The following is a 23,604-nucleotide window of genomic DNA, read 5'->3' as shown; positions in this document are numbered from 1 at the left end:
TAAAGAGAGGAGAGAGGGAGAGAGATGACTAAAGAGAGGAGAGAGGGAGAGAGATGACTAAAGAGAGGAGTGAGGGAGAGAGTTGACGATGTACACAGAGAGGACCACACTACTATTCAAAAGTTTTGGGGTCACTTAGAAATGTCCTTGTTTTTTTTCCATTAAAATAACATCAAATTGATCAGAAATACAGTGTAGACATTGTTAATGTTGTAAATAACTATTGCAGCTGGAAACTAATGGAATATCTACATAGGCGTACAGAGTTCCATTATCAGCAACCATCACTCCTGTGTTCCAATGGCACTTTGTGTTAGCTAATCCAAGTTGATAATTTTAAAAGGCTAATTGATCATTTGAAAAACATTTTGGAATCATGTTAGCAAAGCTGAAAACTGTTGTCCTGATTAAAAAAGCAATAAAACTGTCCTTCTTTAGACTAGTTAAGTATCTGGAGCATCAGCATTTGTGGGCACAGGCTCAAAATGGCCAGAAACAAAGACCTTTCTTCTGAAACTATTCAGTCTACGCTTGTTCTGAAAAATGAAGGCTATGCGATAAATTGCCAAGAAACTGAAGATCTCGTACAATGCTGTGTACTACTCCCTTCACAGAACAGTGCAAACTGTCTCTAACCAGAATAGAAAGAGGAGTGGGAGGCCCCGGTGCACAACTGAGCAAGATGACAAGTAGATTAGAGTGTCTAGTTTGAGAAACAGAAAAGATTTACTGAAAAAAGAAAAGAATACTGAGTTTTTTTTACAGAATCTGGACAAAAACAATGTTGAATTAAAAAAATTAAAAGCGGAATGACAGTTGACTGTTTTGCTGCTGGTAATATTTTTATAAAACATGTTGATGTATCAATAGGGTGATCCGCTGGTTAAATCATTGACCATTACTACTAAGATACTAAGACAAGTACTAAGATACTGTTTTGGAATGCCTGATGACCTGTTTTGGAATGCCTGATGACCTGTTTTGGAATGCCTGATGACCTGTTTTGGAATGCCTGATGATCTGTTTTGGAATGCCTGATGATCTGTTTTGGAATGCCTGATGACCTGTTTTGGAATGCCTGATGATCTGTTTTGGAATGCCTGATGATCTGTTTTGGAATGCCTGATGACCTGTTTTGGAATGCCTGATGACCTGTTTTGGAATGCCTGATGATCTGTTTTGGAATGCCCGATGACCTGTTTTGGAATGCCCGATGACCTGTTTTGGAATGCCCGATGATCTGTTTTGGAATGCCCGATGACCTGTTTTGGAATGCCCGGTGATCTGTTTTGGAATGCCCGATGACCTGTTTTGGAATGCCCGATGACCTGTTTTGGAATGCCCGATGATCTGTTTTGGAATGCCCGATGACCTGTTTTGGAATGCCTGATGACCTGTTTTGGAATGCCTGATGACCTGTTTTGGAATGCCTGATGACCTGTTTTGGAATGCCTGATGATCTGTTTTGGAATGCCTGATGACCTGTTTTGGAATGCCTGATGACCTGTTTTGGAATGCCTGATGATCTGTTTTGGAATGCCTGATGACCTGTTTTGGAATGCCTGATGAATGCCTGTTTTTTTGGAATGCCTGATGACCTGTTTTGGAATGCCTGATGACCTGTTTTGGAATGCCTGATGACCTGTTTTGGAATGCCTGATGACCGTTTTGTATCTTTTTGACCCTTTTAATAATAAAATAATATATATATATATATATATATATGTTACCCCCCTTTTTCTCCCCAAATTCAATCTTGTCTCATCGCTGCAACTCCCCAACAGGCTTGGGAGGTGAAGCTCGACTCATGCGTCCTTACGAAACATGACCAGCCAAACCGCGCTTCTTAACACACCACCCGCTTAACCCGGAAGCCAGCCGCACCAATGTGTTAGAGTCGCTGGAGCGCGATGAGCCAAGTATAACATATGACCACCCTTCCCACCTCGGCGTAAATGATCAACCCTGCCAGTGCACCTGTTTTTACATGACAAAACTGACGTGCACCACCTTAGTGGCCGCCTTAGCACCAGCCGAAAGTAGAGCCCGGGATGAGTTGACCTCTGACCTGCCGTGATGTCTAATGAACACTAACACCATACGGAGGGAGACGGACCAGGATGAGTTGACCTCTGACCTGCCGTACTCTATACTTACATGTTCTTTAATCTGTGGTAGTTTGTGGTAAAAAAATTATAATAATGATAAAGTGGTGCAAACAAGTTGTGGAAAACCACTGGGTTGTACGTCCATCAATCTTGATTAAAGTAATTTAACCGGATTAAAAGCCCAACTAAAACAGTGTGTGTTCCCGGAGGGGTGAAGGAGTAGAGCAGGAATCATCAACTACATTCAGCCATGGGCTGATTTTTTTTCTTGAGCGGATGGTCAGGGGGGCGAGAACAAAATTAAACAATTACGGCCCCAGGGGGTGTGAAATATGGCCAATATACCACGGCGGAGTGCCTGGACACAGTCCTTAGCTGTGATCCCACTGTGATCACACAGTCGTCCGGAACAGCTGATGCTCTCCTGCATGCCTCAGTGTTGCTTGCCTCGAAGCGAGAGGATGAGAGAAGGAGACCAGGAAAGAGGAGGAGACGGAGAGAGGGGGAGAGGAGGAGACAGAGAGAGAAGAGGAGAGAAGGGGAGAGGAGGAGAGAGGGGTAGAGGAGGAGAGAAGAGGAGAGGAGTAGATAGGGAGAGAGGAGGAGACAGGGAGGGAGGAGAAGGAGATCAGGAGAGAAGAGATGAGGAGGAGGCTGGACAGTGGAAAATCAATCTTTCATTTTATTTCCGGCAATATGCTGTGTGGTGATTGGGGTCAGGGTGGAAGAAGACCTAGTGCTCTGTTTTGTACTTTACTACTGATTCCTCACTCACTCACTCACTCACTCACTCACTCACTCACTCACTCACTCACTCACTCACTCACTCACTCACACACATACCCCCCCAGTGATCTGTCTTATGTATTACTACCATGTTTGTGACTAATGACAACAGCATTCAACAACCATCTGGGAAGTTGAAAAATCACCTTGGTAACCCACAGCCTCCCACTGTTCTTGTACAGATGTGTGTGTGTGTGTGTGTGTGTGTGTGTGTGTGTGTGTGTGTGTGTGTGTGTGTGTGTGTGTGTGTGTATGGGGTGTGTGTGTTTGTTTGTGTGTCTATGGTGTGTTTGTGAGTGTACGGTGTGTTTGTGTGTATGGTGTGTGTGTGTGTATGGTGTGTGTGTGTGTACGGTGTGTGTGTGTGTATGGTGTGTGTGTGTGTACGGTGTGTGTGTGTGTATGGTGTGTGTGTGTGTATGGTGTGTGTGTGATTGTGTCTGTACGGTGTGTTTGTGTGTGTACGGTGTGTTTGTGTGTGTGTGCTTACTGCCATAGTGAGTAAGAGAGCAGTAGTAGCAGCACATATTAGTTTGAGAATGATGGACAGAAGTTGGATGGCAGTTCAATCACTGTAATCAGTAATTATAGTGGGTAATATGGTGACTGTAGTTAAATCGCTTTGGGACGGTATTCAGACCTCTTGACTTTCAGGGGCTTGTAAACTATTACAGACTACAAAGGGAAGCACAGCCGTGAGCTGCCCAGTGACACGAGCCTACCAGATGAGCTAAATCACTTCTATGCTCGCTTCGAGGCAAGCAACACTGAGGCATGCATGAGAGCATCAGCTGTTCTGGACGACTGTGTGATCACACTCTCCGTAGCCGACGTGAGTAAGACCTTTAAACAGGTCAACATACACAAGGCTGCGGGGCCAGACGGATTACCAGGACGTGTGCTCCGGGCATGTGCTGACCAACTGGCAGGTGTCTTCACTGACATTTTCAACATGTCCCTGACTAAGTCTGAAATACCAACATGTTTTAAGCAGACCACCATAGTCCCTGTGCCCAAGAACACTAAGGCAACCTGCCTAAATGACTACAGACCCGTTGCATTCACGTTCATAGCCATGAAGAGCTTTGAAACACTGGTCATGGCTCACATCAACACCATTATCCCAGAAACCCTAGACCCATTCCAATTTGCATACCGCCCAAACAGATACACAGATGATGCAATCTCTGGACAAAAGGAACACCTTCCTGTGAATGCTATCCATTAACTGCAGCTCAGAGTTGAACACCATAGTACCCTAAAAGCTCATCACTAAGCTAAGGATCCTGGGACTAAACACCTTCCCCTGCAACTGGATCCTGGACTTCCTGACAGGCCACCCCTAGGTGGTGAGGGTAGGTAGCAACACATCTGCCACGCTGATCCTCAACACTGGAGCCCCCCAGGGGTGTGTGCTCAGTCCTCTCTTGTACTCCCTGTTCACCCACGACCGCGTGGCCAGACAGGACTTCAACACCATCATTATTAAGTTAGCAGATGACAGAAGTGTTAAGCCTGATCGCCTCGAGTCTTCTTGGGTATGACGCTACAAACTTAGCACAGCTGTATATAGGGGATTCTCCCATTCTTCTCTGTAGATCGTCTCAAACTCTGTCAGGCTGGATGGGGAGTGTCACTGCACAGCTATTTTCAGGTCTCTCTCCAGAGATGTTCAATCGGGTTCAAGTCCGGGCTCTGGCTGGGCCAATCAAGAACATTCAGAGACTTGTCCCAAAGCCACTCCTGTGTTGTCTTGGCTGTGTGCTTAGGTTTGTTGTCCAGTTGGAAGATGAACCTTCACCCCCAGTCTTAGGTCCGTAGCTCTCTGGAGCAGGTTTTCATCAAGGATCTCTCTGTAATTTGCTCCGTTCATCTTTGCCTCGATCCTGACTAGTCTCTCAGTTCCTGCCGCTGAAAAACATACCCACAGCATAAAGCTGTCACCACCATGCTTCACCGTAGGGATGGTGCCAAGTTTCCAACGGATGTGAAGCTTGTCATTCATGCTAAAAAGTTCAATCTTGGTTTCATCTTTCTCATGGTCAGAGTTCTTTAGGTGCCTCTTGGCAAACTCCAAGTGGGCTGTCATGTGCCTTTTACTGAGGAGTGGCTTCCGTTTGGCCACTCTATCATAAAGGCCTGATTGTTGGAGTGCTTCAGAGGCGGTTGTCCTTCTGGAAGGTTCTCCCATCTCCGCAGAGGAACTCTGGAGCTCTGTCAGAGTGACCATTGTGTGTGTGTGTGTGTGTGTGTGTGTGTGTAGTGATGTTTTTGGGTATGCGTGTTTATGTGTGTGTGGGTGTGTGTGTGTATGGATGTTTTGGGTATGCGTGTTTGTGTGTGTGTGTATGTAGGGATGTTTTGGGTATCTTGTTGTAGGGATGTTTTGGGGATGTTTGTAGGGATGTTTTGGGGATGTTTGTAGGGATGTTTTGTGTATGTTTGTAGGGATGTTTTGGGTATCTGTTGTAGGGATGTTTTGGGGATGTTTGTAGGGATGTTTTGGGTATCTGTTGTAGGGATGTTTTGGGTATGTGTTGGAGGGATGTTTTGGGGATGTTTGTAGGGATGTTTTGGTATGATGATCTTGATACAAACTTTTATAGATATACAAGAGAGTATCTTGTCTGGCTGTATCACTGCCCGGCAACTGCACCGCCCACAACCGCAGGGCTCTCCAGAGGGTGGTGCGATCTGCCCAACGCATCACCGGGGGCACACTGCCTGCCCTCCAGGACACCCACACCACCCGATGTCACAGGAAGGCCAAAAATATCATAAAGGATATCAACCACCTGAGCCACTGCCTGTTCACCCCGTTATCATCCAGAAGGCGAGGTCAGTACAGGTGCATCAAAGCTGGGACTGAGAGACTGAAAAACAGTTTTCATCTCAAGGCCATTAAACTGTTAAAATAGCCATCACTATCCGGCTACCACCCGGTTACTCAACCCTGCACCTTGGAGGCTGCTGCCCTATATACATAGACATAATGTTTACATACTGATTTACTCATCTCTTATGTACAGTATATACTCCATTCTACTGTATTCTAGTCAATGCTACTCCGTCATTGCTCATCCTAATATTTATATTTTTCTTAATCCCATTAATTCCATTCTTTTACTTTTAGATGTGTGTGTATTGTTGTGAATTGTTAGATACTACTGCGCTGTTGGAGCTAGGAACACAAGCATTTCACTACAACCCGCAATAACATTAGCTAAATATGTGTATCTGACCAATACCATTTGATTTGGATTTGATTAGCGACCGGGACGCCCCCCATTGATTTTGTTAGTCACTCTCACTCTGATATAATTTTAGAAATATTTCTGTCCACCCTGGAAAAATGTGTAGATTAGCAGATAATTAACAATTCAAATGAAGTTCAGATGTTTTTTTGTGGCATCCCTGTCCTATATACTACATTTGACCAGGGCCTGGTGGGTACAGACATTAATTGATTGTTGTTCTATTACTCAGATAACCTTCATCATCTCCTCCCTCTTCTCCTTCTCCTCCCCAATCCACAACACCAAACTCAATCTATTCTGCTTTTCTCTGCCTGAAAAAAAAGTGCCTTCATTCAACCTTACCTCAAACAATAATAGAAAGTCAACGTTATCTGGAGCCCAGAGGTAGGAGTGACTCTCTATTCAGACCTCAAGGCAACAATGGGATTAATTAGAAGAAGAAAAAACTGTCAAGCTCACCAAACTATTCCCTCGTCTATTCTCGTCGGAACAGATGGATCTGGTGAGTAGACAAGGATCCGAGTTCCAAATGGCACCCTAGTTCCTGTTTAGTGCACTAGTTTTAACCAGAGCCCTATGGGCCCTGGAGTAGTGATCTATATAGGTAATAGGGAGGCATTTGGGATGCAGCCTATATACCTGGATTAGTAGGTAGAAGGCCATTGACGACAGGAGGGGAGAGGAGGACCTTTGTTTGTCCTCTGCTCTAACACTATTTTCTTAACCGTTTTTCTACGCTATAAATTGTATGCAGAAAGCCCTTGTCCTTTTACATTGAAAATAAAGAATGGTTGACAATGTTCTTGTTCCCATCCTGCTGAGCTTGTATATATTATGAAACAAATGGCTCTCTCTACTTTGTGTCGACTGCTCTCTAAACGGACCTACATGGCGTTCCTACCTTGGTCCAGACACCGGTTCCATAGCCCTGGTTCTACCCTCCTCAAGACTCCATCTCTGGCCCTGTTCCGTAGTCCTGGTTCTGCCAGCTTCACGTCTCCATCTCTGGCCCTGTTCCGTAGTCCTGGTTCTGCCAGCTTCACGTCTCCATCTCTGGCCCTGTTCCGTAGCCCTGGTTCTGCCAGCTTCAAGTCTCCATCTCTGGCCCTGTTCCGTAGCCCTGGTTCTGCCCTCCTCAAGACTTAATCTCTGGCCCTGTTCCGTAGCCCTGGTTCTGCCCTCCTCAAGACTCCATCTCTGGCCCTGTTCCGTAGCCCTGGTTCTGCCCTCCTCAAGACTCCATCTCTGGCCCTGTTCCATAGCCCTGGTTCTGCCCTCCTCAAGACTCCATCTCTGGCCCTGTTCCGTAGTCCTGGTTCTGCCAGCTTCACGTCTCCATCTCTGGCCCTGTTCCATAGCCCTGGTTCTGCCAGTCTCAAGTCTCCATCTCTAACTCCTCTCCATTTCCCTGGTTCTGCCAGCCTCAAGTCTCCATCTCTAACTCCTCTCCATTTCCCTGGTCCTGCCAGTCTCCAGTCTCCATCTCTAACTCCTCTCCATTTCCCTGGTTCTGCCAGCCTACAGTCTCCATCTCTGGCCCTGCTGCATATCCCTGGTCCTGTCAGCCTCCAGTCTCCATCTCTAACTACTCTCCATTTCCCTGGTCCTGCCAGCCTCCAGTCTCCATCTCTAATTCCTCTCCATTTCCCTGGTCCTGCCAGCCTCAAGTCTCCATCTCTAATTACTCTCCATTTCCCTGGTCCTGCCAGCCTCAAGTCTCCATCTCTAACTCCTCTCCATTTCCCTGGTTCTGCCAGCCTCAAGTCTCCATCTCTAACTCCTCTCCATTTCCCTGGTTCTGCCAGCCTCAAGTCTCCATCTCTAACTCCTCTCCATTTCCCTGGTTCTGCCAGCCTACAGTCTCCATCTCTGGTCCTGCTGCATATCCCTGGTCCTGTCAGCCTCCAGTCTCCATCTCTAACTACTCTCCATTTCCCTGGTCCTGCCAGCCTCCAGTCTCCATCTCTAATTCCTCTCCATTTCCCTGGTCCTGCCAGCCTCAAGTCTCCATCTCTAACTCCTCTCCATTTCCCTGGTTCTGCCAGCCTCAAGTCTCCATCTCTAACTCCTCTCCCTTTCCCTGGTTCTGCCAGCCTCAAGTCTCCATCTCTAACTCCTCTCCATTTCCCTGGTTCTGCCAGCCTACAGTCTCCATCTCTGGCCCTGCTGCATATCCCTGGTCCTGCCAGCCTCAAGTCTCCATCTCTAACTCCTCTCCATTTCCCTGGTCCTGCCAGCCTCAAGTCTCCATCTCTAACTCCTCTCCATCTGCGCTAGCCCACTATGCCACATTGGAATATAGTCTCATCTGGTTGGCTTTATATTTAACATTCTGTTGCTCTGTGTTTGCTACTAGCCACATGGGCTCTTGGGACATGGTAAACATGCCGTGGTCCCTCATGGTAAAATTTGGTGTGGTCCCTCATGGTAAACTTGGTGTGGTCCCTCATGGTAAACTTGGTGTGGTCCCTCATGGTAAACTTGGTGTGGTCCCTCATGGTAAACATGCTGTGGTCCCTCATGGTAAACTTGGTGTGGTCCCTCATGGTAAACTTGGTGTGGTCCCTCATGGTAAACATGTCGTGGTCCCTAATGGTAAACATGCCATGGTCGCTCATGGTAAATTTGCTGTGGTCCCTCATGGTAAACATGGTGTGGACCCTCATGGTAAACATGGTGTGGTCCCTCATGGTAAACTTGGTGTGGTCCCTCATGGTAAACATGCTGTGGTCCCTCATGGTAAACTTGGTGTGGTCCCTCATGGTAAATTTGCTGTGGTCCCTCATGGTAAACATGGTGTGGTCCCTCATGGTAAACATGGTGTGGTCCCTCATGGTAAACTTGGTGTGGTCCCTCATGGTAAACATGCTGTGGTCCCTCATGGTAAACTTGGTGTGGTCCCTCATGGTAAACATGGTGTGGTCCCTCATGGTAAACTTGGTGTGGTCCCTCATGGTAAACTTGGTGTGGTCCCTCATGGTAAACTTGGTGTGGTCCCTCATGGTAAACTTGGTGTGGTCCCTCATGGTAAACTTGGTGTGGTCCCTCATGGTAAACTTGGTGTGGTCCCTCATGGTAAACATGGTGTGGTCCCTCATGGTAAACTTGGTGTGGTCCCTCATGGTAAACTTGGTGTGGTCCCTCATGGTAAACTTGGTGTGGTCCCTCATGGTAAACTTGGTGTGGTCCCTCATGGTAAACTTGGTCCCTCATGTGTGGTCCCTCATGGTAAACTTGGTGTGGTCCCTCATGGTAAACATGCCATGGTCCCTCATGGTAAACTTGGTGTGGTCCCTCATGGTAAACTTGGTGTGGTCCCTCATGGTAAACATGCCCTGGTCCCTCATGGTAAACATGCCATGGTCCCTCATGGTAAACATGCCATGGTCCCTCATGGTAAACTTGCCCTGGTCCCTCATGGTAAACACTCGTATAGTGTTTATGTGTAACACTGGGTCCATCCCTCTACTATAATTTTAGTTCCTCCTGGAACCTCTGACTCAGGGGGACCAGATAAACTGACGAACAACAGTGGTCCTCAGTGGTCAACGACAAAACTTCTGTCACGTCCTGACCTTAGTTCCTTTTTTATGTCTCTATTTTAGTTTGGTCAGGGCGTGAGTTGGGGTGGGCATTCTATGTTTTGTGTTCTATGTTTTCTATTTCTATGTGTTTGACCTGGTATGGTTCCCAATCAGAGGCAGCTGTCAATCGTTGTCTCTGTTTGAGAACCATACTTAGGCAGCCTGTTTTTCCCCACTTGAGTTGTGGGTAGTTGTTTTCTGTCTCGGTGTCTCCAACAGACAGGACTGTTTCGGTTGTGTTTTTGTTTACTTTCTGTTTCAGCGTTCAGTTATTGAATACATTTAACACGGACACCTCACCACGCTGCGCTTTGGTCCTCTTCTCCTTCCGCCAACGAAAACCGTTACAACTTCAGAGTTTCTCACTGTAGGTCGTCCTCCACGGAGGACATGTTTCTGCTGTACAAATCAAATGCACGTCTGAAAAGCCACTGCATTATCCAGAATGCTACCTGAAATGGATTGAATCTAGGCCATAGATTCTATAAACTGGAATTTGCTAACACCAACATGCTCTGAGGGGAATGTTTAGCTGGTATTGGGATAAATTCTGAGGGGAATGTTTAGCTGGTACAGGGATGACTTCTGAGGGGAATGTTTAGCTGGTATTGGGATAACTTCTGAGGGGAATGTTTAGCTGGTATAGGGATAACTTCTGAGGGGAATGTTTAGCTGGTACAGGGATGACTTCTGAGGGGAATGTTTAGCTGGTACAGGGATAACTTCTGAGGGGAATGTTTAGCTGGTACAGGGATGACTTCTGAGGGGAATGTTTAGCTGGTATTGGGATGACTTCTGAGGGGAATGTTTAGCTGGTACAGGGATAACTTCTGAGGGGAATGTTTAGCTGGTACAGGGATAACTTCTGAGGGGAATGTTTAGCTGGTACAGGGATAACTTCTCAGGTCGAATGTTTAACTGCTTCTCAGCCTCGAGTGGTTGAAAATAACTTTATGCTGCGAAACACTGTGATATCCTGTTGCTGTAATGCACTACCCCCCTGCCAGGATGGGACCACAGAAACAGTATTACTACAACAGACATTCACATTCAAGTCAATGTTCCATGATGGATGAAACGGCGGGCAGTATTTCAGTCATGTTGCTGTAATGCACTACCCCCTGCTAGGAGCGGAAAGCCACCTGATGGTAGGGCTAGTCAGAAGGTACACTTATCCTGCATGGATGGATTTGATGTGGTAAACAACTTCACACTGGTTCAGATGTAACAGCTAGACCTGGGGCCCGTTGGTTATATTGTACAGGACTAAGCTAAATCAGTGTATTCACACGTTTATTTATCCAGGTAGGCTAGTTCTCATTTACAATTGAGACCTGGCCAAGATAAAGCACAGCAGTTCGACACATACAACAACACAGAGTTACACATGGAGTAAACAAACGTACAGTCAATAATACAATAGAAGAAGTCTATATACAGTGTCTGCAAATGAGGTAAGATAAGGGAGGTAAGGCAATAAGTAGGCCATAGTGACGAAGTAATTACAATATACCAATTAAACACTGGAGTGAATAGATGTGCAGAAGATGAATGTGCAAGTAGAGATACTGGGGTGCAAAGGAACAAGATAAATAAATAAATAAATAAATAAATAAATAAATACAGTATTGGGATGAGGTAGTTGGATGGGCTTTTTACAGATGGGCTATGTACAGGTGCAATGATCTGTGAGCTGCTCTGACAGCTGGTGCTTAAAGCTAGTGAGGGAGATAAGTGTTTCCAGTTTCAGAGATTTTTGCAGTTCGTTCAAATCATTGGCAGCAGAGAACTGGAAGGAAAGACAACCAAAGGAGGAATTGGCTTTGGGGGTGACCAGTGAGATATACCTTCTGGAGCGTGTGCTACGAGTGGGTGAGGCTATGGTGACCAGTGAGCTGAGAAAAGGTGGGTCTTTACCTAGCAAAGACTTATAGATGACCTGGAGCCAGTGGGTTTGGCAACGAGTATGAAGCGAGGACCAGCCAATGAGAGAGTACAGGTCGCAGTGGTGGGTAGTATTTGGGGCTTTGGTGGCAAAACGTATGGCACTGTGATAGAATGCATCCAATTTGTTGAGTAAATTGTTGGAGGCTATTTTGTAGATGACATCGCCGAAGTCGAGGATCGGTAGGATGGTCAATTTTACAAGGGCATGTTTGGCAGCATGAGTGAAGGATGATTTGTTGCGAAATAGGAAGCCGATTCTAGATTTAATTTTGGATTGGAGATGCTTAATATGAGTCTGGAAGGAGAGTTTAAAGTCTAGCCAGACACCCAGGTATTTGTAGTCGTCCACATATTCTAAGTCAGAACCGTCCAGAGTAGTGATACTGGACGGGCGGGCAGGTGCAGGCAGCGATCGGTTCAAGAGCATGCACTTAGTTTTACTTGTATTTGAGAGCAGTTGGAGGCCACGGAAGGAGAGTTGTATGGCATTGAAGCTTGTCTGGAGGCTAGTTAACACAGTGTCCCAAGAAGGGCCAGATGTATACAGAATGTTTACATGACAGGTACATGTAACAGCTAGACCTGGGCCCGTTGGTTCTACTGTACAGGACTAAACTAAATCAGTGTATTCACACATGACAGGTACATGTGACAGCTAGACCTGGGCCCATTGGGTTCTACTGTACAGGACTAAACTACATCAGTGTATTCACACATGACAGGTACATGTGACAGCTAGACCTGGGCCCATTGGTTCTACTGTACAGGACTAAACTAAATCAGTGTATTCACACATGACAGGTACATGTGACAGCAGTGGATCTGAGTTGGGTTCCTTTTCGTTTTGCCCAACTAACTCTGGTCAGTAAATGACTAAATACCCTTTCAGAGACTACTAGTGATGCAAAAAAAAAAGGGCTTTATAAAATACATTTGATAGATGGATCTAGTTAACAATGTAGCGACTTACCTGGGCCCATTGGGTTCTACTGTACGGGGGACCAAACTAAATCAGTGTATTCACAGGTTCAGATGTAACAGCAGTGGGCCTGAATTGAGCTACATTTAGAAGTAGTTGAATTGAACTCAGGTCAACAGTAAAATGAGCAGCATGTTGGCTGTAAAGACCGGTAAGGGGACATACAGTAAGACGGTGGTGATTTCATGAATGGCCCTACACAGAGAGACCAAGGACAAAAGAGATCTACACACAATGTCCTCCAGTTTCAACACGATTGTACATCCACTAGAGGTACAAAAAAAAAGCAATCAGAAAATCCTTGGGAATATCTTTTGGAGTCCTCAAAGAAAATATATTAAAAACATGGATTCCGGGGAGGAAGAACAGTCCCTTCAGTTTCATTCAAATTGGTTTCATCCTTGTATTATTCATTCCCTATTTCTCAAAAGATTGAAATAACATGTCTTTTTGTCACTAGAAACATTACTCAATGTATAATGAAGTGCCCAAGTAGCAATGATTATGAATAATAACAAAGGACGAACAGACGCAGTGACATAAAGTGCAGACAGGGAGGGTGGAGGGAGGGAGGGGCGGAGGGAGGGAGGGGGGGTCGGAGGGAAGGGTGGAGGGAGGAAGGGAGGGGCGGAGGGAGGGAGGGGCGGAGGGAGGGAGGGGCGGAGGGGTCGGAGGGAAGGGTGGAGGGAGGAAGGGAGGGGCGGAGGGAGGAAGGGTTGGGTGGAGTGAAGGGTGGAGGGAGGGAGGAAGGGGCAGAGGGAAGGGTGGAGGGAGGGAGGGAGGGGCAGAAGGAAGGGTGGAGGGAGGAAGGAAGGGTGGAGGGAGGAAGGAAGGGTGGAGGGAAGGAGGGGCGGAGGGAAGGGTGGAGGGAGGGAGGGGCAGAGGGAGAAGGGTTGGGTGGAGAGAAGGGTGGAGGGAGGAGGGGGCGGAGGGAAGGGTGGAGGGAGGGAGGGGCAGAGGGAAGGGTGGAGGGAGGGAGGGGCGGAGGGAGGGTGGAGGGAGGAAGGAAGGGTGGAGGGAGGGAGGGAGGGGTGGAGGGAGGGTGGAGGGAAGGGTGGAGGGAGGGAGGGGCGGAGGGAAGGGTAGATGAAGGAAGGGTGGAGGGAGGAAGGAAGGGTGGAGGGAGGGAGGGGTGGAGGGAAGGGTGGAGGGAGGAAGGGAGGGGCGGAGGGAAGGGTGGAGGGAGGGAGGGGCGGAGGAAGGAAGGGTTGGGTGGAGGGAAGGGTGGAGGGAGGAAGGGGTGGAGCGGAAGAGTGGAGGGAGGGAGGGGCGGAGGGAAGGGTGGAGGGAGGGAGGGTACGGATGGAAGGGTGGAGGGGGAGAGGAAGGAAGGGTGGAGGGGGCGGAGGGAGGAAGGGTTGGGTGGAGGGAAGGGTGGAGGGAAGGGTGGAGGGAGGGAGGGGTGGAGGGAAGGGCGGAGGGAGGAAGAGAGGGTGGAGGGAGGGGGGGGCGGAGGAAAGGGTGGAGGGAGGGTGGAGGGAGGAAGGGAGGGAGGGAGGGGCGGAGGGAAGGGTGGAGGGAGGAAGGGGTCGGAGGGAAGGGTGGAGGGAGGGAGGGAGGGGTCGGAGCGAAGGTGGAGGGAGGAAGGGGCGGAGGGAAGGGTGGAGGGAGGGAGGAGCGGAGGGAAGGGTGGAGGGAGGAGGGGTTGGGTGGAGGGAAGGGTGCAGGGAGGGAGGGGCGGAGGGAAGGGTGGAGGGAGGAAGGGAGGGTGGAGGGAAGGGTGGAGGGAGGAAGGGAGGGGCAGAGGGAAGGGTGGAGGGAGGGAGGGGCAGAGGGAAGGGTGGAGGGAGGGAGGGGCGGAGGGAAGGGTGGAGGGAGGGAGGGGCAGAGGGAAGGGTGGAGGGAGGGAGGGGCAGAGGGAAGGGTGGAGGGAGAGAGGGTGGAGGAAGGGAGGGAGGGGCAGAGAGAAGGGTGGAGGGAGGAAGAGTGGAGGGGGTGTTGGAGGGAAGGGAGGGAGGGGGGAGGGGCGGAGAGTGGAGGTCTTACCACCAGAACGCCAGTGTGTCCCCCAAATGTCACCATATTCCCTATATATTGCACTGCTTTTAACTAGAGCCCATTGAATAGTCCATCCATTATTTCAGCCAGTGTATGGCTGTGGATGGACTGCATTGTTTGACCAGAGCCCTATGGAACCCTATTCCCTGTATAGTGCACTACTTTAGACTAGAGCCCTATGGAACCCTATTCCCTGGATAGTGCACTACTTTAGACCAGAGCCCTATGGAACCTTATTCCCTATATAGTGCACTACTTTAACCAGAGCCCTATGGAACCCTATTCCCTATATAGTGCACTACTTTAGACCAGAGCCCTATGGAACCCTATTCCCTATATAGTGCACTACTTTAGACCAGAGCCCTATGGAACCCTATTCCCTATATAGTGCACTACTTTAGACTAGAGCCCTATGGAACCCTATTCCCTGGATAGTGCACTACTTTAGACCAGAGCCCTATGGAACCTTATTCCCTATATAGTGCACTACTTTAACCAGAGCCCTATGGAACCCTATTCCCTATATAGTGCACTACTTTAGACCAGAGCCCTATGGAACCCTATTCCCTATATAGTGCACTACTTTAGACCAGAGCCCTATGGAACCCTATTCCCTATATAGTGCACTACTTTAGACTAGAGCCCTATGGAACCCTATTCCCTGGATAGTGCACTACTTTAGACCAGAGCCCTATGGAACCTTATTCCCTATATAGTGCACTACTTTAACCAGAGCCCTATGGAACCCTATTCCCTATATAGTGCACTACTTTAGACCAGAGCCCTATGGAACCCTATTCCCTATATAGTGCACTACTTTAGACCAGAGCCCTATGGAACCCTATTCCCTATATAGTGCACTACTTTAGACTAGAGCCCATTGAATAGTCCATCCATTATTTCAGCCAGTGTATGGCTGCGGATGGACTGCATTGTTTGAATGGAATGCTGTCATATGTAAAGGATAAACGCCAACGTTATGTACATCACCTTGGAGAAATGACCTCCGCCAAGGGGCTCACCTCGTCCCTCTGCCTCCTCCATTACGTTATGTACATCACCTTGGAGAAATGACCTCCGCCAGGGGGCTCACCTCGTCCCTCTGCCTCCTCCATTACGTTATGTACATCACCGTGGAGAAATGACCTCTGCCAGGGGGCTCACCTCGTCCCTCTGCCTCCTCCATTATTTACACTGGCTGAAATAATGGATAGACTATTCAATGGGCTCTAGTTAAAAGTAGTGAAATATATAGGGAATAGGGTTCCATAGGGCTCTGGTTAAAGTAGTGCACTATATAGGGAATAAGGTTCCATAGGGCTCTAGTCTAAAGTAGTGCACTATATAGGGAATAAGGTTCCATAGGGCTCTAGTCTAAAGTAGTGCACTATATAGGGAATAGGGTTCCATAGGGCTCTAGTCTAAAGTAGTGCACTATATAGGGAATAGGGTTCCATAGGGCTCTGGTCTAAAGTAGTGCACTATATAGGGAATAGGGTTCCATAGGGCTCTAGTCTAAAGTAGTGCACTATCCAGGGAATAGGGTTCCATAGGGCTCTAGTCTAAAGTAGTGCACTATATAGGGAATAGGGTTCCATAGGGCTCTGGTCAAACAATGCAGTCCATCCACAGCCATACACTGGCTGAAATCAGTTGATGATTGGACTTAGACAAGTCGTAAATGCAACAAGGACTGATATTGTATCATAGCACTCACAGCCGTCCAAGAAAACAACAAAAAATAATGACATTTATGGTCTGTTTATACATATTTTAGAGACTAGTTCTACCAGAAATTGGTATACTATACTATACCTATAAACTGTATTCATAATCATATGACAATATTTCAGATTGACAGTAATTATATTACACACCTGCTGGTATATCACATACCTTACTTTTATTTTCCTGCATAAGTCAAATCAGGATTATTATACTTCTACTGACAATCATTCCAATTAGACTGGTTTGAAATTCTCCCTGACTAATATGGCTGCCATTCTTCACCCCATTCTGGAACTGAAGGTTTATGAAAAATGCCCCTCTAGTAATTTAATAGGATCTCTACGGTTCAGACAAACCAGTACACTTGGTCCACCGGCTCGGAGTGAAGGTTCGAGCATGTGTGTGTGTGTGTGTGTGTGTGTGTGTGTGTGTGTGTGTGTGTGTGTGTGTGTGTGTGTGTGTGTGTGTGTGTGTGCGTGCGTGCGTGCGTGTGCGTGTGTTCTTGTGTTTAGTATACAACTTTTTTTTAGGACTCACCAGCACACTTGGTCCTGGCCCTGAGAGGAGGCCCGGGGGCCCCAGTCCCTCCATCCAGGGGCCTGGTCAACAGCACACTGATCTCATAGTCTGTGTCTGGTGTCAGGTGACCTATCTTATGGGTTGTCTTGTCCACAGGCTGCAGGTCATACATGGTCCCTGACACCGTACGGTACTCCACCTGGGAAAAGGGTTGGAAGATATGTCCCAGGGATGTCCAATACAGGTCCAACACACTTGATTTAACTAAGCCACTCATCATCTATAGACACTATGGTGAATACTGCTATAGACACTATGGTGAATACTGCTATAGACACTATGGTGAATACTGCTATAAACACTATGGTGAATACTGCTATAGACACTATGGTGAATACTGCTATAAACACTATGGTGAATACTGCTATAGACACTATGGTGAATACCTGGTGAATACTGCTATAGACACTATGGTGAATACTGCTATAAACACTATGGTGAATACCTGTATAGACACTATGGTGAATACTGCTATAGACACTATGGTGAATACTGCTATAAACACTATGGTGAATACTGCTATAGACACTATGGTGAATACTGCTATAGACACTATGGTGAATACTGCTATAGACACTATGGTGAATACTGCTATAGACACTATGGTGAATACTGCTATGGTGAATACTGATAGACACTATGGTGAATACTGCTATAGACACTATGGTGAATACTGCTATAGACACTATGGTGAATACTGCTATAAACACTATGGTGAATACCTGTATAAACACTATGGTGAATACTGCTATAGACACTATGGTGAATACCCTATAGACACTATGGTGAATACTGCTATAGACACTATGGTGAATACTGCTATAGACACTATGGTGAATACTGCTATAGACACTATGGTGAATACTGCTATAGACACTATGGTGAATACTGCTATAGACACTATGGTGAATACTGCTATAGACACTATGGTGAATACTGCTATAGACACTATGGTGAATACTGCTATAGACACTATGGTGAATACTGCTATAAACACTATGGTGAATACCTGTATAAACACTATGGTGAATACTGCTATAGACACTATGGTGAATACTGCTATAGACACTATGGTGAATACTGCTATAGACACTATGGTGAATACTGCTATAGACACTATGGTGAATACTGCTATAGACACTATGGTGAATACTGCTATAGACACTATGGTGAATACTGCTATAGACACTATGGTGAATACTGCTATAAACACTATGGTGAATACCTGTATAAACACTATGGTGAATACTGCTATAAACACTATGGTGAATACCCGATAGACACTATGGTGAATACTGCTATAGACACTATGGTGAATACTGCTATAAACACTATGGTGAATACTGCTATAGACACTATGGTGAATACTGCTATAGACACTATGGTGAATACTGCTATAGACACTATGGTGAATACTGCTATAGACACTATGGTGAATACTCTATAGACACTATGGTGAATACTGCTATAAACACTATGGTGAATACTGCTATAGACACTATGGTGAATACCCTATAGACACTATGGTGAATACTGCTATAGACACTATGGTGCAATGCATCAGATTATTGTTTACTCATTAGGTATGGTTCCATTCCAAATTTCACCCTATCCCGTATAAAGTGTACTTCTTTTGGCCGTAGAGACATTGAAGTAGTACACTATGTAGGGAATGAAGGTGCATTCTGGGACGCGGCCAATCTGTCCCTATCAAACCAAACCATTAATAAATAGAAATACCTCTCGGTCGATGATTGGACCGTCTCCGTTGATGGAGTTAGCGTTAAGCTGGATCCAAAGGTAGGTGGCGCCGACCGCTGTGAGCTGGGGGGGAGCGATGGGCACCGGGGGCTCTGGGGCGGATAGAAGAAGAGGAGACAGATCTGAGTAACAATACGATAATAAGTGCAGAAACATCGTAGACAATGGATGCTAAACTTTTAAGCTCTCAAGTTGAAACATAACAAACATAATGGAAATTGTACTCAAGTCACAGTTGTTGTCCCCCCCACCCAAAAGCTCACTAATAGAATAAGTCTGTCTGTAGTCATTACCAAGGAACATACACAACTTATTCAATGAAGGGATTAAGTTGTTTCATGTTAAAATTTTACCTTCTCAGACTTCAACACAAAATCAATACTGGAAATTATACCACAACACTCATGACCTAAACACATCATCAACTTAATCCACAAAACACCCCATTATCCCTTAAATATATTTAGTGCTAGTATTTTATCTCAGAGGGCTATTCCAATTCAATTACTCCAATTAAACAAACACAGTCAGAGAAATATATATATATATATATATATATATTTACTACTGTACTGTTAGGAGATAGGAACATAAGCATTTCACTAAACACGCGATAACAAAATGTATACGCGACTAATAATATTTTATTTAACTCATCTAACAGACACAATATACTCACAGTGCTCCGGTCTGGCACCCTAATCCCTATGTAGTGCCCAACTTTTGACAATGACCTATAGGGATCTAATAGGGCCTCTGGTCAAAGGTCGTGCAATATATAGAGAATAGGGTGCCTTTTGGTACACACTCATACACTATTCCAAGTACCCTGTTTTCGTCCTGGGTTTTAACCTCCAGTATAGACTGGTTCAGTGTCTGAGAGACTGGGTTTTAACCTCCAGTATAGACTGGTTCAGTGTCTGAGAGACTGGGTTTTAACCTCCAGTACAGACTGGTTCAGTGTCTGAGAGACTGGGTTTTAACCTCCAGTATAGACTGGTTCAGTGTCTGACAGACTGGGTTTTAACCTCCAGTATAGACTGGTTCAGTGTCTGAGAGACTGGGTTTTAACCTCCAGTATAGACTGGTTCAGTGTCTGACAGACTGGGTTTTAACCTCCAGTATAGACTGGTTCAGTGTCTGAGAGACTGGGTTTTAACCTCCAGTACAGACTGGTTCAGTGTCTGAGAGACTGGGTTTTAACCTCCAGTACAGACTGGTTCAGTGTCTGAGAGACTGGGTTTTAACCTCCAGTATAGACTGGTTCAGTGTCTGACAGACTGGGTTTTAACCTCCAGTATAGACTGGTTCAGTGTCTGAGAGACTGGGTTTTAACCTCCAGTATAGACTGGTTCAGTGTCTGAGAGACTGGGTTTTAACCTCCAGTATAGACTGGTTCAGTGTCTGACAGACTGGGTTTTAACCTCCAGTATAGACTGGTTCAGTGTCTGACAGACTGGGTTTTAACCTCCAGTATAGACTGGAGAGGAGAAGTGTGTGGATTAACTGTTTCGTTATAGGTGATGTTTGACTCGCAGGGTGGACGCTGGGGATTCCATGGTTGTACAGGCCTAGTGTCCCAGGTCAGAGGTCAGAGTGAGACAACCATCTGTAGAGTACAGTCATGGTGTGTAGACCTACTTCTACCTTGCGACCAACACCCAATAATAAGACACTCCTCAGCCCTGCGTAGAAGGGGATGCTATCCGTCTATCTGTCCTTAATCGACATCCACGTCTTCGGCGCCCGGGGAACAGTGGGTTAACTGCCTTGTTCAGGGGTAGAATGACAGATTGTTACCTTGTCCACTCCTCCGACTGTCTGCATCTTAAATGACAACCTACTTTCTCATACAGTGCTCTACTTTGACCTCAGTAACACGGAGCTGCAACATAGAGCTGCAACATAGAGCTGCAACATAGAGCTGCAACATAGAGCTGCAACATAGAGCTGCAACATAGTTGCAACATAGAGCTGTAACATAGAGTTGCAACATAGAGCTGTAACATAGAGTTGTAACATAGAGTTGCAACATAGAGCTGTAACATAGAGTTGTAACATAGAGCTGCAACATAGAGCTGTAACATAGAGTTGCAACATAGAGCTGCAACATAGAGCTGCAACAGAGCTGCAACATAGAGTTGCAACCACCTGCAATCTCCTTTGCACCCCAGTAGCTCTACTTGCACATTCATCTTCTGCACATCCTACCATTCCAGTGTTTAATTGCTATATTGTAATTACTTTGCAACCATGGCCTATTTATTGCCTTACCTCTTATCTCACCTCATTTGCACATGCTGTATATAGATGTTTCTATTGTATTTTTGACTGTATGTTTTATTTATTCCATGTGTAACTCTGTGTTGTTGTTTGTGTCGAACTGCTTTGCTTTATCTTGGCCAGAGGTCGCAGTTGTAAACGAGAACTTGTTCTCAAAATTGCCTACCTGGTTAAATCAAAGGTCAAAAAACAAAAAAACAAACCTAGAGCTGTAAAACAAACTTGTTAGAATTGTATTTAAACTCCCCGCTCGTACGCATCAGGAAGTCGAGCATTTTAATCAGCTAAACTGGCTATCTGTAGAAAAAAATAAAAAATAAATTCAACATGGTCTGGTTCATAGAATTATCACTGACTCAGCCCCCAGGTACATACCTAATAATTTAACTTATATTAGAGATGTCCACCAACACGGCACCAGAAACAGACTCTGATATCGCCTGTTTTAAATGGAAGAGTCTATCTGGTAAGAACACATTTTTACATACCAGCAGTGTTGAGTGGAACAAACCACCGGAGCAACTCTGTCACTGTATACTCCCTCTCCGGCGCTCGAGGTCGTCAGGCTGTTCATTATTACGCACACATGTCACCGTCGTTACGCGTATCAGCGCCTCATCGCTCACCTGGACTCCGTCACTTCCCTGATTACCTTCCCTATACCTGTCACTCCCTTTGGTTCCTTCCCTATAACTGTCACTCCCTTTGGTTCCTTCCCTATAACTGTCACTCCCTTTGGTTCCTTCCCTATAACTGTCACTCCCTTTGGTTCTTTCCCTGTAACTGTCACTCCCTTTGGTTCCTTCCCTATAACTGTCACTCCCTTTGGTTCTTTCCCTATAACTGTCACTCCCTTTGGTTCCTTCCCTATAACTGTCCCCTTTAAACTGTCACTCCCTTTGGTTCCTTCCCTATAACTGTCACCTTCCTTTGGTTCCTTCCCTATAACTGTCACTCCTTTGGTTCCTTCCTATAACTGTCACCTTTGGTTCCTTCCCTATAACTGTCACTCCCTTTGGTTCCTTCCCTATAACTGTCACTCCCTTTGGTTCCTTCCCTATAACTGTCACTCCCTTTGGTTCTTTCCCTATAACTGTCACTCCCTTTGGTTCCTTCCCCTATAACTGTCACTCCCTTTGGTTCCTTCCCTATAACTGTCACTCCCTTTGGTTCCTTCCCTTAACTGTCACTCCCTTTGGTTCCTTCCCTATAACTGTCACTCCCTTTGGTTCCTTCCTATAACTGTCACTCCCTTTGGTTCCTTCCCTATAACTGTCACTCCCTTTGGTTCCTTCCCTATAACTGTCACTCCCTTTGGTTCTTTCCCTATAACTGTCACTCCCTTTGGTTCCTTCCCTGTAACTGTCACTCCCTTTGGTTCCTTCCCTATAACTGTCACTCCCTTTGGTTCCTTCCCTATAACTGTCACTCCCTTTGGTTCCTTCCCTATAACTGTCACTCCCTTTGGTTCCTTCCCTATAACTGTCACTCCCTTTGGTTCCTTCCCTATAACTGTCACTCCCTTTGGTTCTTTCCCTGTAACTGTCACTCCCTTTGGTTCCTTCCCTATAACTGTCACTCCCTTTGGTTCCTTCCCTATAACTGTCACTCCCTTTGGTTCCTTCCCTAAACTGTCACTCCCTTTGGTTCCTTCCCTATAACTGTCACTCCTTTGGTTCCTTCCCTATAACTGTCACTCCTTTGGTTCCTTCCCTATAACTGTCACTCCCTTTGGTTCCTTCCCTATAACTGTCACTCCCTTTGGTTCCTTCCTATAACTGTCACTCCCTTTGGTTCTTCCCTATAACTGTTCCCTTTGGTTCCTTCCCTATAACTGTCACTCCCTTTGGTTCCTTCCCTATAACTGTCACTCCCTTTGGTTCTTTCCCTGTAACTGTCACTCCCTTTGGTTCTTTCCCTATAACTGTCACTCCTTTGTTCCTTCCCTATAACTGTCCTCCCTTTGGTTCCTTCCTTCCCTATAACTGTCACTCCCTTTGGTTCCTTCCCTATAACTGTCACTCCTTTGGTTCCTTCCCTATAACTGTCACTCCCTTTGGTTCCTTCCCTATAACTGTCACTCCCTTTGGTTCTTTCCCTATAACTGTCACTCCCTTTGGTTCCTTCCCTGTAACTGTCACTCCCTTTGGTTCCTTCCCTATAACTGTCACTCCCTTTGGTTCCTTCCCTATAACTGTCACTCCCTTTGGTTCCTTCCCTATAACTGTCACTCCTTTGGTTCCTTCCTATAACTGTCACTCCCTTTGGTTCCTTCCCTATAACTGTCACTCCCTTTGGTTCTTTCCCTGTAACTGTCACTCCCTTTGGTTCTTTCCCTATAACTGACTGTTCACCCTCCCCCTTTGGTTCCTTCCCTATAACTGTCACTCCCTTTGGTTCCTTCCCTATAACTGTCACTCCCTTTGGTTCCTTCCCTATAACTGTCACTCCCTTTGGTTCCTTCCCTTGGTCACTCCCTTTGGTTCCTTCCTATAACTGTCACTCCCTTTGGTTCTTTCCCTATAACCATCACTCCCTTTGGTTCTTTCCCTATAACTGTCACTCCCTTTGGTTCCTTCCTGTAACTGTCACTC

General features: G+C 46.3%; 1 protein-coding gene across 2 annotated transcripts in view; it reads right to left on the bottom strand.

Annotated features, from left to right (window-relative positions):
• LOC112238841 (receptor-type tyrosine-protein phosphatase mu-like) overlaps window positions 1–23,604 on the bottom strand; it is a 503,654-nt gene that overhangs the window by 250,202 nt on the left and 229,848 nt on the right. For both annotated transcript variants that reach the window (XM_042308178.1, XM_042308179.1), the window contains exons 7-8: window positions 18,707–18,819; window positions 16,925–17,105 (exon numbers count right to left, since the gene is read on the bottom strand). In XM_042308178.1, coding sequence (XP_042164112.1) covers window positions 16,925–17,105; window positions 18,707–18,819 — 294 coding nt within the window. The remainder of the gene's footprint in view (window positions 1–16,924; window positions 17,106–18,706; window positions 18,820–23,604) is intronic.

The sequence above is a fragment of the Oncorhynchus tshawytscha genome, linkage group LG28 (assembly GCF_018296145.1).
Source record: "Oncorhynchus tshawytscha isolate Ot180627B linkage group LG28, Otsh_v2.0, whole genome shotgun sequence".
Lineage (NCBI taxonomy): Eukaryota > Metazoa > Chordata > Actinopteri > Salmoniformes > Salmonidae > Oncorhynchus > Oncorhynchus tshawytscha.
The sequence above is the reverse complement of the archived record's forward strand: the minus strand, read 5'-3'. Positions and strand labels throughout refer to the sequence as shown.